The sequence below is a fragment of the Protopterus annectens genome, chromosome 10.part0 (assembly GCF_019279795.1).
Source record: "Protopterus annectens isolate FY-2018-M chromosome 10.part0, PAN1.0, whole genome shotgun sequence".
Lineage (NCBI taxonomy): Eukaryota > Metazoa > Chordata > Ceratodontiformes > Protopteridae > Protopterus > Protopterus annectens.
Genome location: NC_056744.1, coordinates 8,099,892 through 8,118,432, shown reverse-complemented (window position 1 = coordinate 8,118,432; position 18,541 = coordinate 8,099,892). Strand labels below are relative to the sequence as shown.

Here is an 18,541-nt window from a genome sequence, read left to right as displayed (position 1 = left end):
AATTTCTCCACTTTTTTGGGACAACCAGATGGAAAGGCTAATGTTTTACTTTAATGGACACAGGATGTTGGTGGTGTGTGTGCGTATGTGTGTGTGTGTGTGTGTGTGTGTGGGGGGGGCTGAAATAATGGTTTGATCAGATATATTCCATAGTGCAAAAGTTGGTTTAATTCACACAATAATGGTAACCTAAATATCAGTGGGACAGAGGCACTGCATGAAAGATAAAAGATGGTACTGTATGTTTTAATGCAAAACATTTAATCATTGTTCACCATGTATCTCGAGGAGTCACTAATGAAATACAAAAAACCCCCCCTAAGGTAACCTAATTTATAAAATGTTTACCCGTGTTCATTAGAGTAGAAATTACTGAAAGTTCTGTATTTAACAAACCTGTACAGCAAGGCTTTGCCTTTGTTTGTTGCAATAGAGAAAAAGCCACTTCTTGGCGAAAAATCCATGCACTGCGCAAGGTATATTATTTTCCTTCTGAACACTGGGAAATTTGAGAATACAGTAAATGAGGGAATGTGAACCTGCAATAATGAGCACAAGAAACCAACATTAGACAGGGTGCCTTTGTCGGCCTAAATATGATGCATTTATTTTTCTTTATTAGAATTAATGCTTATACAATTAAAATATAAAATACCAAAAATTAACAAAAACCTGAAAATTGCTACTACATTAAAAGCTCTACAAGCATTACACTTCAGTAAGGTCATTTTTTTATTTTTTTTTTTATTTTTAGTACTGGCATCCACTTTGATCCCAAACTCCCCCTATGCCTTGGTCACCCATGGGTTATATATCAGGCTTGTTCTGAGTATTGAGGACAAAGTTTAAACTGAACTTCTAGATAACTGCAGCAAATATCTCTGAGTTATTTATTTTTTTTTACTTTTTATTTTGATACTGTACATTTACATGTACACATCACATTATTTTGTACACATTAGACAATAAAATAGGCATACTTCTTCCACACCCTGGCATGGCTATATCTGCAAAATGTCACCTGCATTAATTAAACAAACTATTTTCATCTCAATCAAACAAAAATACACAACATGAATAGTCCTAAAGCCATGGTTACTAAAACATGCTATGTACAAAAATACATGGTTATCAATTTTACAAGTTCAGTTACAATGAGTGAGCTACATGTTCACAGTTCTCCAAACACTTAAGACAGATTTCTAAAGGGACTTATGCCTTTACAGTTTCCTTAAATGAAAACATCTGGGTGCTTACAAAGCATCAAAGCTGCTGCAGAAATGCCTAATTAAAGCTAGTAAGTCAGAAGAAAAACAAAAGATTTATTTACCCCCCAGGCTAGTATACTTATGCCAAAATATCTGCTGTGTTTGTAAACTTTGTAGTACTGCCTGTCACCATCTCATACAGCTGTTATGTTCCCCACTACAAGGGATGTGACAACACTAGCCGTGAGTCCTGTCAGTTGCTGACAGACAGGAATCGTTAGCATAAGTACCACAGCCAAAGCAACCCAGCTGTACAAGGTGCCACCAGCAAGTTCTACAGATATTGTGGACAGATGAACTTGAAAACCCAGCATGCAAGTAAATCATTTCATTTACATGAAAAACAAGCTGCATTCTTGCCACAAATCATACTCTTCTGATGCATGTTGGTGTAAAACAGAAAAAGAGCTAGATGGGAGAAAGATAAATATGCTGTGGTGAAGAAATCACAAGAAGCTACGAACCACCTCAGGGTGAATGGAGAGGGGTACTTCAATTTGGACCGCACTGATCTTGGCAATCATAAGTATTTTACTGAAACAGCTTTGTGGAAAAACAGAAGTGGTAAACAATCACAGCATGTTAAAGAACATGTAATCAAATTAAATGCACACTGTTTTAGTACACATTTACATAATACAGCAAATAAAACAAAATGTACATCCTCAGAGACATGCGTCCCGCTGATCTGCATACCAGGCAAGTGAACTTAAAGCAACAATGTCCTGTTTACTCTACATTATTTTACCCAAATTCTAGTCATAGAGTTTCTTCCTAGAAGACTTAGCTTCTTTTTGCACAGAGAACAAATCAATTTCCCAAGCTCCCACGGGTTATGGCCAGGTACAATTCCAAGATAAATGGGATGGAATGGAAGTATTTGTAGCCAATTCCTCACTTTTGTGTTTCTGTATTAGATGCTTCCAAAGAGCTGCTTCGTGTGCAGGATGGAAGCAACAAGACTGAGACCAGCAACAAAAGAGCATAAAACTAAACAGTGAAGATACACAAATGCATCTGATGCTCTGAACTACAAGAAGGCCAGGATATGACTGTACATAATCAGCATCTGAATATTTTGCTTGAACAATAAAATATACCAGCATTGTGCTATGAAAGAAACATCTCACAACACAAATACATTCCCTCATAAAAAGTCACTATCTCAATGCTGTAGTTAACCTATCATATTCTTTTACACCCTATCCATCATACCTGGAAGAGACAGTGATATGAAGTTATAGTCAAAATCAGACCTAATGAACACAGCAGAAGCACTTCACATTTCAAATATGAGCTTAACGAAAAACTGAGCTACACTTGAAAAAATGTACCTACATGTAAAGGTGCACATAATTTTGAAGGAATCGATAAAATATATTCTGACCTATACATACTTTCTGTTTCAAAATAATGCTACAGGCTGGCATTCTAGCTCCATACCCATGTTTTAGGATTACCTTGTTGTGTCGCACACATTTTTTAAAATCCATTGATTCTGTCTCCATCACTGAAGTGTATTCCATTTTTCAGTGACTATATACAAGGATAGGAAAACCACTCCACTGCACTCATTTCTTTACAGCCTCTATTAAGTGCTAAGGGACAATATTATAAAAATCGACCTGCAAAATCTTCAGACTTCTTTCATCAAAACAAGTACTGACCACAGCAATTAAGGGAGATATCAAATGAAATATGAAATGTGTCTGAAGTCTAAAGTGTTACATCATGGGTACCAACTCTCTCAGTCTCAGAAAAATTACGTAGGGTAACATGCATTACTGGTACTGTAACATTCTTTAAACAAACCAATAGAAAATAGAACACTAATTTACATCAACTGCCTTTCAGAATTATCAATTTTAATCAAGTTCAGGAATCTATGTATATGAAGTTTCATCAATTTCACAACTAGGTTTCTGAAACACCTACCACAGAGTGACATAAAATGAAAGAATCTAAGTGCCAAACATTTTATTTGCATGTTTAAGCCTATAAAGATAAAGCTATTACAAAGTGTATTCACATTCCATTCTCTCATAAAAACTAACATTATGGTGATTTATTTATCTCTACTACATGAGATCACATTTTGTATGCTGAAAGCAAAGATATGCCCACCACTACAGGACATCAGACACTGCATGTTGAAAGCAAAGATGCACCTACCACCTGATAAAACCTTCTGAGTGATGTGTACAGTAATGTCCTAAGTGTGAAAAAAATCTCTCAAGGAGTTGGGGGTTGGCAACATGGTCAAAGTGCTTACCATACAGAGTAGTAGTACAGTGTTTGATTCTCACTAAGGAAAATTGGTTAGGCTTAAAATAGTTCACAAGGGCAGCTAGCCTAGTACTTACCCATAAACCTATATGTAATTCCTGAAATGCTATCCATATAGTAACTATCTACCTTAGGTAGTTAATGCCACTGAGGATCCACAAATGGTTAAAACCTTAAAATTTATTACACACTGAGTGCTTGATTGAGCTGCTCTCTGGGCCAGACAACTGAGGATATAGTAAAAAGGCAGATCTTTCAACAACTTCTCCTATTCTGGATAATGAGCATGGCCCCATTTCATCTCCACGTGGAGTAAGAACAGTTTCAGACTCCTAGAATGTCTTCTCAGCTCAGCATGGATTGCTACATCACACTAACAGTGCTTCTACTTCTAATGCTGCTAATTTTCAACAGGACTCGAGGCAGACTTTGAACGGTTATCACAATGAAGTTTTGGCATGAACTTTTACAGAAGTTGCAGATACTGTTTACTTTCAACAGAGATTTATGGATGCACTTGATAGAGTGGTCTAACAGTTCCACTGAATGCAACACTAATGTTCTAGACACTTTGAACTATAATAATAGTGTTCCTAATACTTTTTAAGAACATCATTAAAAAGACATACTGTTTTCAAACCATTGGTGGTACAACAGACATACTAACAATTACCCTTCTTTAAGGGATTTAATTTTCTTTTTAAAAAGAAGACTAATTAAATTTAAAAGCATACAGATTGAGAACAGTTACATGAAGGAATGTGTTAAACTTAATATTGTTCCACAAGGCTTACTCTTGCATAAATTTCCTTTTATGCTTAATTACAACGATGTGATATTAGATGATTTTATCATATTTTTTGATAAGTTTGGTTCTGAACTGGTCCACAAGATTATTATCTGCAATGAGTCTTTCTTAGGGGCATTAAGTACAGAACTTGAGAATCTCAATCAGCAAATTTTGAATTATTTTTTTTCCCCTGAATACAAGGTTCTATATGAGAAAATTTTAATGAAGTAGATAAAAGGTTTTACAACATTTTTCTTAAGAAACAATGCAAACTTGTGAGGGATTTAAAGCGATACTAGAATAAAATGGCTTATTCTATTCCGAAGCTGAATTCCCCCAAGTCTGATAAAAAAATCTGTATATTTCAGTGCACCTCCACCAGGACTGGCTTACAGGTTGGACTTAGATGAGGGTCTAGGTAGAGAGATTGCAAAATTGGATTATTTTCCTAATTAGCCCCAGGATTTTCAGGTAGTGAGATGTTCAGAGAGAATGGCAAGTCTATGAAAACAGATATCAGATTCAGGGCAACACCCCCAATAACCACCACACTGGTCCCTTCAGAAGAGTTACCACAAGCAGGGAGGGGGGGGGGAGGAGATAACGATTGTGAATGATGGCATCATTTGTACATACAGGGGTTTTAATATATACAGCTACACTAATTCTCCTATCAGAACAGATCATTTTAATATGTTTTTAAAATGTTTTAAATTTATTCCTAACAGATGTGTAGACATAGCAGATTCCCTGGTTGAGCTCAAATTATTTATCAGAAAGCTCAATCTTAATATATCTTTTCATGATAAAGCCAACAGCAAAACCTCAGGTGTTTTCTGAACAGGAACTTTCCTAAGAAACGTAGTACATTCAATCCATCCCTCCATCCCACTATACAATTATTTGAAAAAGCAGTAATGGAGGACATGTACACAATGTATTCCCAGAAGAAAAAGTCCCTACACAACCTCATCATGAAGGAGAAGAAACTCTTGGACACACTTATGAAACCCGATAAAGAGGGTGGGATGTATTGTTTGAGGAGCATGACTATTCCAATGAAATGTTGGATATTTTGTAAAGCAAATAAATCATTTTCTAGAAATCAGATGAACACTGCATATCAGAGAAACGATTCCTACTTAGAGGTGTATGTGCTTGACCAGCGCATTGATACTGAGACTTACAAAGTTTTTGTAAAACCTAAGCTGACTATTCCTACAATTTTCAGAATCTCGAAAATTCAGACTTTTTGGGGCGTTTAAAGAATAGCATTTGGAAAAATGAATCATTATTTCTGACTACTGATGTTACCAATTTATTTACTGCAATTCCCAAATATGAAGGACTTGAACTGTTCCATGAAACTCTCTCCATAGATTTTCTTCTTTATCAAACAACAAGGTGTCCTGGTTGTGGAACTTTTGTCTTTAATTTTAGAAAATAACTTTATTATTTTTTTTTTTTTTTTGAAGGGGAGTTTTTTTTTTTAAAACAAGGGCTGTTGCCATGGGCGCAGCTTGCACCCCGTCTTTGCTAACATCATCCTGCTGGGATGGGAGAATCAACATGTACTCAACAGTAGGTATTCTAAGAATCTCCACCTGTATGTAAGGTTCCTTCAAGATATCTTTATTTTGTGGGATAGTACAGAGGGAGAAAGTCATTCTTTTGTGGACTATTTAAATAGTACTACAGGTTTCTTAAGGTTCTCCTACAGTGGGAACAAGGAAAGGATCAACTGCTTAGATACCCTCATATCTCACACAGCATTTACTGAAGAGAGACATTCTGTAATGCTTATTTACATTTTCCTAGTTGTTATCCCTTCACTTAAAAGGAGAGTTTGGTGAAAGGGTAAGCAATAAGGACAGCAAGGATGACATCCCAGGGTGATGAAGTGTAGGACGAATGAGTTACACTGAAAAAAATGTTTACTGTGAGTTATCCAGAAAAATTGGTTAGTGAACTGAACAAAGAGCTGTACAATGGGTGGAGGGAGAAATTCAAACTCCTATTAGGATTGGGTCTTGACAACACAACTGAAGTTAAATATGATAAAGCCCTCATCATACAACATAACCAATTTTCCAATGAAACATTTTTAAAGTTAATTCTGATATACACAGTGTGGTGGGAGCTGGACCAATTTTTATCACACAAACTGCAAAAAACTTCCAGCAGTTATTTGAAAACAAAATACATGAGGTTTTACCATCTAACAGCTGGACCAACTCATGTGGTTGTTGCAAACAATGTACTTACATTACTAAGGCACAAACCTTGGTACTCGACAACATCCTTCACAGTTAAGTAGTATTTCAGAAAGGGAACTGTGCTACATCCACAGTGGTATATTTGGCAAAGTGCGACCATTGTACAGCATATTACACTGGCAAAACAAAAGAGCACTTAAAACATGTATTTACAAATATCTGTATGATATTAGGAACCATAAAGAAAATAATGCCTATACAAACATTCAATAATTTCTAATGGATTTAGTAAGTTTTCTTTGGTATTTTGGAGAAAATTAATATCAACCCTGGGGGTGGGGGTGACTGGAAGGGATGGCTTACCAACAGATAACTTATGTGGCAGTTTAGACTTACTGCCACTTTACCACCAGGGTTGAACAAACATTTCTATAGCCCCAGTATTGAAGATCAGAGTTGACAAAATATAAAAATATATTGTATTTTAAGTTTTAAATGTTGTAGGAGGTTTCACGATCAAATGTACTTTACTTATTGTGTGAATTGTATTATGGTGTACTGGGTTAGAACTGTGGCTTTAAGAAAATTTAATTACATGGCTTATTCTCTAATTACTGAAGCAAACTAATGAATTTGCTTTGTGGATAGTATAAAATATGTGGCTTTGCAATCCTGTGTTATTTTGATGAAGTCTCATCAGCGGGACGAAACTGCTCAACGTATAATAAATTTTAATGTTTTAACCATTTGCGGATCCTCTGTGGTGTTATTGCCTTTGGTTCTTAGTCATTTTTTTTATAACACTGCACCTTTTCATTATTTTATTTAAACTACCTTACTTATTACTTTATATTTACTCTTTGTAGCTTTGGCTAGGCTACAGTGAGACCTTGGTAGTCATTCCCCCATCCTGGTTATCAAAGAATTCAAATGTCCTTTAGCATTTTTGCATGATGACATCAACTGTCTCACAATGAAAAGTGTGTACTTGCCACCAAGAAGTGAGGTCAAGTGTGTGGCATACCTATTAGTGCTCTTACAAGTTGATAAAAGCTGGAAATTCTTGAAATGCAATGAATTAAAAATATATATATTTTCCTGTTTTTCTAGAAGTGTTACAGTGACAATAAAAGTTTCTCCATTTATCAGCCGCAAAATTAAACAATAACAAACAACAAAGTGTATGTAACTGATTAACTCACATGATTCATGCAAAGAACCTAACCACAAGAAAGTTTACCGGTTTCACTCTCCCAGGAGTGCTGTTGCAATAGTATCAATCTGATTTACCAAGGAGTATGGACATTAATGTCTCTCAGAAGAAATAACATCTTAGAAGCTGATAAAACTGTGGTAAGGTAATTACTGGAAAATGGAATCAAGTGCTGGCTTTAGCAGGTAAAGAATAGTTCAATTATATCCAACTCGTTCTCTAAGCAGAGTAAGAGAGACAACAGAACTAGACAAAAATAAATATTAGGAAAATGACATTCAGTATTTAAAGGTTCTAGAAAACACTGAATAAAATGAATAGAGAAATATGATCTGACATAATGCTGATCTACTAACAATTAATGATTTATACTGATTTAACTATGAACTTTAAGTCCTTATTTGCACAACACCAACTTTCTGAAATAATTCAGTAATTTCTTTTATTTAATGAATTAGGTTTCTATAATAACCTGCATGGCCACTAAGAATATTGTGCAGTGTAATCAAAGACAGCATTAAAAACAACAGCGTACAATTCAAATTACATGAAGGAAGAGGAAAGGAAGGTGTCACAAAATATGCAGTGCAATTAAGGAAAAATGTGCTTTATGTATCAGTACATATATTCTATGATATTCCAAAATTTGAAGAATTCAGATCCCTTTCCTGTCAGCAGGATTCTCAAGGTGCTGGATTTAGCTTTTTATAACTGGGTTTACTGCATCATGCCTAGTGCCTGTGTGTATGTGTTTATCTGACTACAAAAGAATTATATCTCCACTTTCTGGCTCCATGTGGATTTAGATTTGATTTTTTGTATTCTTGCTACATTTGTCTCTGCTCAGATCCTCTCTCTCTCTCCTCTGTGCATGGTCATCTTTAATGATCAGACAATTGCTAAACACAGAAGGAACACCAAGGTAAAGTAGCACAAAGTTTAAGCATTAATTTGTGCAAAGATACCAATGTAGCAAGGCCACTCAGGGACTAATTCTTTTCCAATTTCAGATCTTACACTGCTATGGAAAAGGAGAACCTCTGTATTAAACATCAAGAATGAAAAAAATGTTTGGCAAAAACCGTAGCTAGCAAACCAGAGTGTGCGTTAGTGTGCACCATGGGCAGGCAGTACAAACAAAAAGACAGGTTTTGTTCTCAATAACTGATAATTCTGCAATACCAGAAGCATTGTGTTAAAAAGTCATCTGTATGCTTTTTTGTACATGAAGACAAACACTGCATGCATCATAGAGATGCAGACAGTGTGAAGGGACAGACACAATAACACAGCAATTCACAAAAAGAGCGGTATAGAAAGGATTGGAGAAACAAAGGTGGTGGTAGTATTAACCTTTATTCAGAGGAGCAGTGTAAGCCAAAGTGTAGAAGACAATGGTGATGGAGAAAAGATGGGAAAGTAAGAGTAAGATGCTGCCTTAATGCTACATGGAAATCAAAGGATTTCCCTAGTTAACAGCTACAAATACAGACTAGGGGATGGGCACAGACAAAAAAACCCAGATGTCCTGATGTCCGATACACAGAGTCAGTCAACCAAGGAGGAAGGATTCAAATCTCACGTATTCAGACTGGTCAAGGGCTACCACAGCAAGAATAACCCATATCGTTGTTACTGCAACAGTGAAACATGCTGAATGTCTGACTTTCACAAAGTATTAATTTCACACACACAAAAACACATACTCACACAACTCTAAAGAGACACAGGGCAGAATTCTCCAGTTCCCCACTGCTTTTTTCCTGGCACAGCAGTACTGCTACTACTTTGTAAAAGCTAGATACTTCCACATATCTGCTGCTCTTAAATCATGCCAAATATGAAATGCACCAATTAATATTTCTTTCACTGGTAGTAGGCCTTACACAATGCCATGGAAAATGTGCGCCAGACTGCTTGCTAACCAACATACTAAATAACTTTTAGGCTCTTCTGATACAAAAAGTGCATAAACATTCTTATAAATAAAGAAACGCCACAACAGCTTAAAGATTAATAAATGATCTTTAATTAAATAAATAATGAACATAATGCAAACACAGAATAAAATATACATATATTAGCATACACAGTGAAATTAAATGAAAGGAAATAAGAAATAGAAGTGACACATTCAGAAGAAGCAAATCTCCAGATATCTACATTCCCAGGATGAAGGTTACTACAGAAATACTGAACCAAGGTTAATTAATACACAAAGATGATGTCACACAAAAAAAGAGAGCATCAACAACTCCTGATAACAACCTTTCTTCGTACAGTTATACAAAACATCATCTCCCTAGAACCCAATGTTCATGACATCATCATCTTGTTACTGGCCAAAAACAAGTAACTAAACCAGTTTTTCTACATGAAATAGTAACCAAAATGATTACAAATACAGATCACGTCTATTTCCCTTGAAGCCAGATTCCACCATGATGTCTCAAGTCCATCAGCAATTACAGCCCAGCAGGAGAACAGTTCCTGGTATTTCATTGTTGTTGTACTAACAAGAGGAGACAGAGTCTGGAGATTCAACACATTTCAAAAACATTTTCTGGTTTCTGATATTCCAAAGGACAAAATAAGATAAAACATTCCTCTTGCCCTGACAGCAGCACTCATTGTAAATGAACAGAAGAAAAAATACATTACATTTTTTACATGACATTCTAACTGCTTCTTGAACCTGGCATTACACCCCTGGCTTCACAATTATATCAGAATATTATTACTCCAGCTTCACAGAACCTAAAGGAGCAATGTCAACAAGTTGGAAGTGTTGTCCTGAGGTTTTATATCACTTACACAAGTGGGTAATGCACCCTTGCTAATGCCCATTGCACACTGAACCCTGAGCATGTTACTGGGTAAGCACACTAAGGTTCCCAAACAGCTTCTTTCTGAAATACTGCCACTCTAAATGTGGAGTGCTGAACACCCCCCCAAATAAAAGACTGAAAAGAGCAAATCTTAAAGACAGTTCTCCTTTAAATTCCTTTTTTGCATCCCCCCTCCCCGAACTTACATATACCAACTCTGAGATCACCATACCTATGGTATAAAAAATAGCAAACAAAAAAGAAAAACAATAGGACAGGAATATAACATTATAAACCAGCATTACTCTCAAATTGCTCTTCTACCAGTCAATAAAATGATGTGTTAAGTAACTCTCAAATCTGTTACATCACACTCTAGGGGGTCATCTGCAGTGGACAGGCACTTGGGCAAAATCCCAAGCAGTAGCCACAAGGGCCCATAAAACAGTGAAGACCAGACCCAAACAGGGAAAACTGGAACAGATCTGAAAATTCAGGTTAGTAACTCAAATGTCGCACCACTGAAATTCAGAATAAACTACAGTGAATGTCCTGTCAAAGTACTGACACTGAGTACATGCACAAAAACAGAAAGAAAACAAAATAAATTACGTGACAGAAAGATGCAGCACACAAAAGCAGTAAGACAAACAGCAGTAAAAGAGTTGTAACAAGGGGTCCTCCTCTGCATACCCACTTAGGGGGAATTTTCCCCTTATTTATATTACTAATGCCACACCTGCATACCTCTGTGAATTCTGCAATTTCAAGAACTGTGCTATCCACAAATAGCACAGTTCACTTCTATACGAAAAGTTCATCAGTTTGATATAGAATCCACAATTAGCATAATTCACAATTCTATATGAAAAGTTGATCACTTTGATATAGAATCCACAAATAGCATAGTTCACTTCTATATGAAAAGTTGATCACATTTTTCTAATTCTTGACTTGGTCCTCTTAGCCACCCTACCTATCCCTGCCTCTGAAACTCGCTTTTCTAATCATATAAAAACTGTACCAGGCTTACCCCCTACTGCTTCAGTCCCCTCCAATTAAAAGGCCCCCAGCAAAACAAACTGCTAAATATTGAAAAGATTACTGTCTGCCCTCCTTTAACTTGGTTAATACAGTTTTCCCTCAATCTGTATTTATTAACAGATTGTTTTGTGCAGTATCCTTCTTAGTTTCAGGTGTAGCCCCATTCCGTTTGCCCTCGCTGTGCTCGGGCTCACTCACCTCCCACCTCCATTCCCACCCACCCCTCATATCATTTCCTTTATACCTAACCACCTGAATCCTCTCACCCTCAAACTCCTCCTCTTCCTGTACAAAAGCAAATTCCCATAGCATAATCCTAATACACTTTATTACACAGCAGCTAATTTCTACTACACTCCTTTTCTATTCTTCTCATCAAACTATTGTCTATTAACCTTTTATAAACTGCCAACCCAGTCATACTTTATACATTTGGCTATTTCTTCTAAGCATAATACCCCTTCCCTCATCAATGATACCTATCTCTGTCATTTCTGCCCTAATCTTGCTTCCACTATTCATCCTTCTCAATATCACATCATCCCCCACACTCTTAACCCCTCTTCATAATGTTCCTACCAACCCACACACGCATACTTTCTCTTACCCCATGGAACCCATAGCTATCTCTGCATCTATCTTTCCTATTAACACTCAACTCCCTAAAATAAAACTTCTTCCTTCCCACTCACCAACTTCTAAAGATATGGCAAACGACCATAGCACATTCACACTTAATAGGAAACCACACTATTTCCCAAGGACCCTGCTCTTATCAGGTGATACACATCCAAATCCTGGACCCACTACTAACTCTACCACCCTACTAAACACCTCTCCCAACTCTAGCCAACCATCCACAACCTATAAACAAATATCATTCTATTCTATGAATATTTGTAGCATCCTTAACAAAGTAAGCCAATTTCATGCATGGATATCTCAGCATACCCATGGCCATAATCCTCCATGGGTATGTAAACATTAACTGGCAAATCTTTAACAATCCTAACTCACCACATCACATAAATCTGTATGGATTTACTCAACTAATCTTCCAACCTACCCATCACAGTAACTCTCTTTTTCAAGCTCCCTGATTGACTGGATACATGTTTCTAACCCTAGCAAATACCACAACCCAGATTCACTCACCAATTAAAGTCCTCAGACATACTCCCCATTTTCCTAAACCTCATAAGCTTATTACCTGCTGAAAACTTTCCAATTTTAACCCTGAAACTTTTAGAACCCTCCTCTCTAGAATTAACTGGAACTTCCTTACCCAGCTTCCACTAGATGATGCATTAAAGCCTTCAACTCAACTTTGCTTAACATCTTAAACTCACTAGCTCCTCCCAGAAAGGTTCGGATAAAGGGTCTATATTAGAAGTTCAAACGCACAGGTGTCCAAACACTGTAACATCGAACTGGGAAGTTCGAAATGTCAAAATAGCGAAGCCGCAGAACACCATATTTTTTTCTCAGGGAAAAAAATCAGTGGGCCGTTTCTGCGGCTTTGCTATTTCCTCCACTGTGGTGCAATCTTGGAGTTCGTATATTTAAGTGGGGGGTGGGAGGCAAAGCCCCCCCACATTAGGAACACTTTATAGTGTACGTGTGTTTTTTGGTTTTGTACCGGAATAGCAATTTTCTTTCCTGGGGAAAAAAATCGCTGTTCTGTGTGTTCGAAGTTATTGCATTTCAAACTTCCGGGTTCAACATTTAAGTAGTCGAACTTATTGCAGTTCGACTATGTGATATAAACCCTCAGATAAAAGCTAACATATCACCGTGGCTATCTAAAACAACTCTCACCCTTATGAAAACTAGAGATAAAGCCTGGAAAAGATGGGAACAACCTAAACTCCCTACTGACCTAAAAGTTATAAAGAACCTGGAAATCAATCAAAAAACTCATCAATAAAGACAAAAAAGACTTCTATTATAATCCCCCAACAAAATTAAAATCTGATCAAAAAAATTCTGGAATGCTATAAATCAGATACTACATCCTGGAAATCCAACCTCACCAAATCCATGCCCAGACAGATCACCTGATGAGTCTGCTAACATCTTAAACACTTATTTTATTCAATCAATATTCAAACTATTTAGCACCAACCTCTCTAACACCAATACTACTAACCTCCGTGAACCTTCTTCAACTACCAACTCTGAAAACTCCTTCAGTATTAAACCTGTTCCCACTATCTATATCAAAACTCTACTCTCTAAACTAAAACAATGTTCTGTATCTGCTGACGATATCCCTTCTTATTCTCTCCAAACTGCAGCTCAATCCCTTGCTCTGTCTGTATCTATCCTAATAAAGCGCTCTCTCTCTGAATCTAAAGTTCCATCAATCTGGAAACAATTCCACACTCTTCCTATTCATAAAGGAGGTAACGCCTCAGAAATTTTTAATTTCAGACCTATTGCTATCCTCTCCCCTTGTCTCCAAAGTTCTCAAGAAATGCATACATAAACAAGTTATGCACTACCTTATTCAGGAAAAACAGCTCACTCCCACTCAGCATGGCTTCCGACCCAAGTATAGTGCCACCACAGCTCTACTTTCCTTTCTCAACACTATTTCCCTTGCCAAAGATGATCACAAACTCATATCATGTATATTCCTTGACGTCTCTAAGGCTTTTGATACCGTCTCTCACCCTATGCTACTAAACAAACTAACAGACCTCAACTTCTCCCCTGATACAGCTGCATGGTTCTCTAGCTACCTCACTGACAGACAGCGATCAGTGAGATGGCACTCTGCACTATCAACTCCCCTTCCAGTAAAAATGGATGTCCACCAAGGATCCATTCTTAGGCCATTATTTTTTAATATCTTCATCAACTTACTCCACTCCTCCTGTCTTCTGTCTACCATTGTCCAATATGCAGATGACTCTACTGTCATCACTATTGCCAATTCACCCTCAGAACTTCTATTTTCTACCCAGTCATCATTTAACTCTGTAGAGACATGGCTCACAAATAACCAGCTCATCCTCAACCCCTCAAAAAACAAAACTCCTACTTTTTTCTTTCTAAAACCATTAACCATATCAAATCCTCCTTCTCCATAATGTCCCTAAACAATACTCCCATTGAAGTTGAATCTAGTACCAAACTACTTGGTATTAACATCGATGATCAACTAAATTTTGATCTACACATAAATAATTGCATCAGAAAAACCCATCAGAAGCTAGGACTCCTGTATAGCAATAAAAAATTCCTCACCACTGAAGCTAGAATTTCTCTTATGCATGCTTACCTTCTACCTTGCTTAACATACTGTTCTGAAATATTCACAAATCTTAACTCCTCCCTATTTACCAATCTAGAGATAACCTATCATAAGATAGCTAGATTCGCAGCTCAACAAACCTATAAAATCACACCAGTGTCTCTCCCTAAAATACCTGAACTGGCTAGAGCTACCTCACCTGTTCCTCCAATCTCAGCTCCAAATCAGACACTCCATTCTATATCTGCCATCCTTCTGTCCAACTCTATCATCCATCATCTCCTATTACTCCCCTACAAGACATCTCAGAAGCTCATCCCAAGATCTACTAAAAGTTTACAAACCCAAGTCAAAGACTGGCTGCAACTTGTATAGTTACCACCCCTCTATTGCATGGAACAATCTCCCACTACAAACTAGGAACATCACACACCCCAAACAATTTAAGTCAGCCACCAAAGAGTACTTTAATAAGCATAGAACCTGCCTCTGTTCTCACCCTCCCTGACCGCAACCATCTTACACAATAACCATCTATCTTCATTACTCATTACTTTCCTTCCCACAATCACCCTATCTGTGCAGACCTATCTGCACTATTTCTTTTCCCCTAACTACCACTAATTTACTTTCTTATTTCCATATCTATAAATATCACTGGAGTTACTCTAATTTACTTTTGCATTTCCATATCTACAAATGTCTCTGAAGTTACTGTAACAGTTTATGTAATGCATAATATATAGGATATACAGCTTACGCCCTATGCTCTTGATATAAGTTAATAAGCCCTTGTTATCAGCTAAATGCTCTTAGATTTGTAAAATCTTTTTATTACCTCATGTTACTTACTGTGCTTAGTTATCTGTCTTTTGTTTTTATATTTCTAAATTTCTGTAACTACTGTAAGTGACTTTAAATTACCATGAGATTACTGTGCTATTTTAAACTGTTTGTATTACTTGGAGCATTTTTCCCTGGGCCTCTGCTGAAAAAGGGCATTAGCTCAGTTGGACATTCCCGGTCAACAAATGTAAAATAAAATAAATAATAAATAGAAGCTCTAACACAGTGGTGTTTTGATGTCTACACTTTACAAAATAAATGTTTTATGATTGGAATTCCTATTTCATAGTTCTGAAATGGAGAGGTGGTAAATTATGTTTTATTCCTAGAATGAAAATCCAAGCTATAGTACAGTGCTTAGGGATAGTATGAATCAAAAGTGGTCATGGTGCAAAGTCTACAATGGACACATTCTTGAAAAACTCCAAAACTCCAGAACTCCAGAAGCAGACACTGCTGACAGCATGACCCTTGACAGCATTAGCTAGTGGCTGCTTGGCAAACAACGCAGCAAACAGTACAGCCTTGTGTTGATTTCCACACAGTATTTGGCAATGATCACACCATCTTTATCACACTCAAAGGAGTCAAATGATTACTCAATCTTTCTGAACTCACAAAAAATAAGAAGGTAAACACAACTGGAGATGAATTCCCAAAGTATGAAATCTTCATTCCTCTGCAGGATTTGACCATCAGGAAGAAACTGGCAAGATGAACAGACTGGCTCTGTAACAACCTACAACATTATGTTCAAAAGAAAGCAACTCAATTATTAGATACCTTATGTGGCATCAAATAGGCTCAAGACGCACACACAGGTCTACAGCTACAAAAGCTGCTTGTCAGAGTCAAAGCAGTACAATCCACAAACAGACAGTAAGCTGAAATGAAGGACAGATGAGCATGACAAGAATTCAGTTCATATCTAAAGGAGGAGAAAGAACAGTTTAAGTAAACTTACCATGAATGTTCAAATGATCACTGCTGCAGTAGCCTTAGCAATACAGGTTATACCTGACAACAGTATACCAACCAGACAGCTTCCAAAGCTTCAGGGTACCTTCCACATGACCAAACTGTCAAATCAGTTCAAGCTGAGCTGACTACAAAGACAGGTTTGGGTGCCAGGCCCTTCAGATCTTTCATTCCAACAGAAAGAAGCAGGGTGAGGCTTGAAGAGGACAATACTATGAACAACAAAAAAATAAGTATTCACAACCTGGCATAAAGAGCACAAAAATAAAGGGGGATGGAGGGAGGGAGTAGTTACTGCAGCAGTAATCATTTGAACATCTGTTAAGGTAAGTTTACTTACACAACTGTACTATATTCATATTGATCACTGCAGCATTAGCCTTTAGTAAGGGTAGATTCTCTCTCGAGTCCGGCCATGCCATCCAGCACATTGGGAAATGAGCACCCCTCCAGGCATTCATTTCAATAGCAGTAACATTTTTTTATGGGGTCGGGTTGCTAGTCCGGTGCCCAACCATTCTTGGAGGGAGTACCACACACACTCACACCTAGGGCTAATTTAGTGTGTCAAATCTATCTGCTGCATGTCTTTGGAATGTGGGATGAAACCGGAGCACCTGGAGGAAACCCACACGAACACAGTGTGAACATGCATACTATGCAAAGAAGGCACCCCAGCCGAGAATCAAACTGGAGAATCTCTTGCTGTGAGGCAACACTGCTAACTGTTGCACCACTGCGCCACTCAAGGGTGGATTACCCCAGCTTTTTACATTTGCGAAGTGAAAGGGTCCAGGAGCCTCCGGTGAATAGTCCCAGTAAAGCCTGAGCTAGACCTAGACAAGAAATCAAGCTTGTAATGCCTTGTAAATGTATACATATAGAGGGCCAAGTTGCCACTTCTATTATACTGCAACGTCACCCCTTTCCAAAAAGCCACAGATGAAGCCAAGGCCCTGCTAGTGTGGGCCTTGACCCTGCCTGGAATAGTTTTATTGTGATGAATGTAACAAAGGTAATAGCCTGAGTAAACCACTTGGAAATAGTCAGTTATGACACAGATTGTCCCTTCACAGCAAATGAACAACTGATATGAAGATCTGAATGATTTAGTTCTGTCAGGACAGTAACTGAGTTGTCTGTAGACACCCAAGGTAAGGAATATCCTTTCTCCCTCATTTTTATGTTCAGGAATGAAAATGGGGAGATAGATGGTTTGGCTTAAAGTTAACTTGGATTCCACGTTAGGCATAAAAAAAGTACAAGTTCTCAAAGAAACCCTGTCCCTTTGAAAAATAACATAGGTTTGTGACTCACAATAAAACATTGCAACTTAGATACTCTTCTCGCAGAGGTCAGAGCAATCAGTAAAGCTGTTTTCCACGTTAAGAACCTCAAGTCAGCCAGATTAGATGGTTCAAATGGAGCAAGTGTTAACTTCTCTAACAAAATTATGATCCCAAGGACAACCACTAGTTTTCCTGGAGGACTCTTATGCAAAACCCTTTCAAAAACATTTTGCAATGAGAATGCATCAAAAGAGGAGGATTAATGGGTAGACATGCTAAAATGGCTGATAAATGAGCCTTGATGGAAGTGTAAAAAAGACCACAGGATAGTTAGTCTCACAAACATTGTATAACCAGAGGACAACTAGTCCTGAATGGGTGCTGGTTATGTTGTTGGCACCAACTAGAAAGCCTTTTCCATTTGATAATCTATGAATCCTAGCCTCTGGCTTCCTTCCCTCCATTAGCACCATTTCCTTAGCAAACAAGTACCTAAAGGGAATTAAGAGCCTATCATCCAGGCA

The 18,541-nt window shown here is 37.4% G+C and overlaps 1 protein-coding gene across 1 annotated transcript in view; it reads right to left on the bottom strand.

Annotated features, from left to right (window-relative positions):
* Positions 1-344: 344 nt before the first annotated feature.
* Positions 345-18,541, bottom strand: part of UTP18 (UTP18 small subunit processome component) — a 972,748-nt gene continuing 954,551 nt past the window's right edge. The window contains exon 10 of the mRNA XM_044084934.1: positions 345-539. Within this exon, the coding sequence (XP_043940869.1) occupies positions 345-539 (195 nt within the window). The remainder of the gene's footprint in view (positions 540-18,541) is intronic.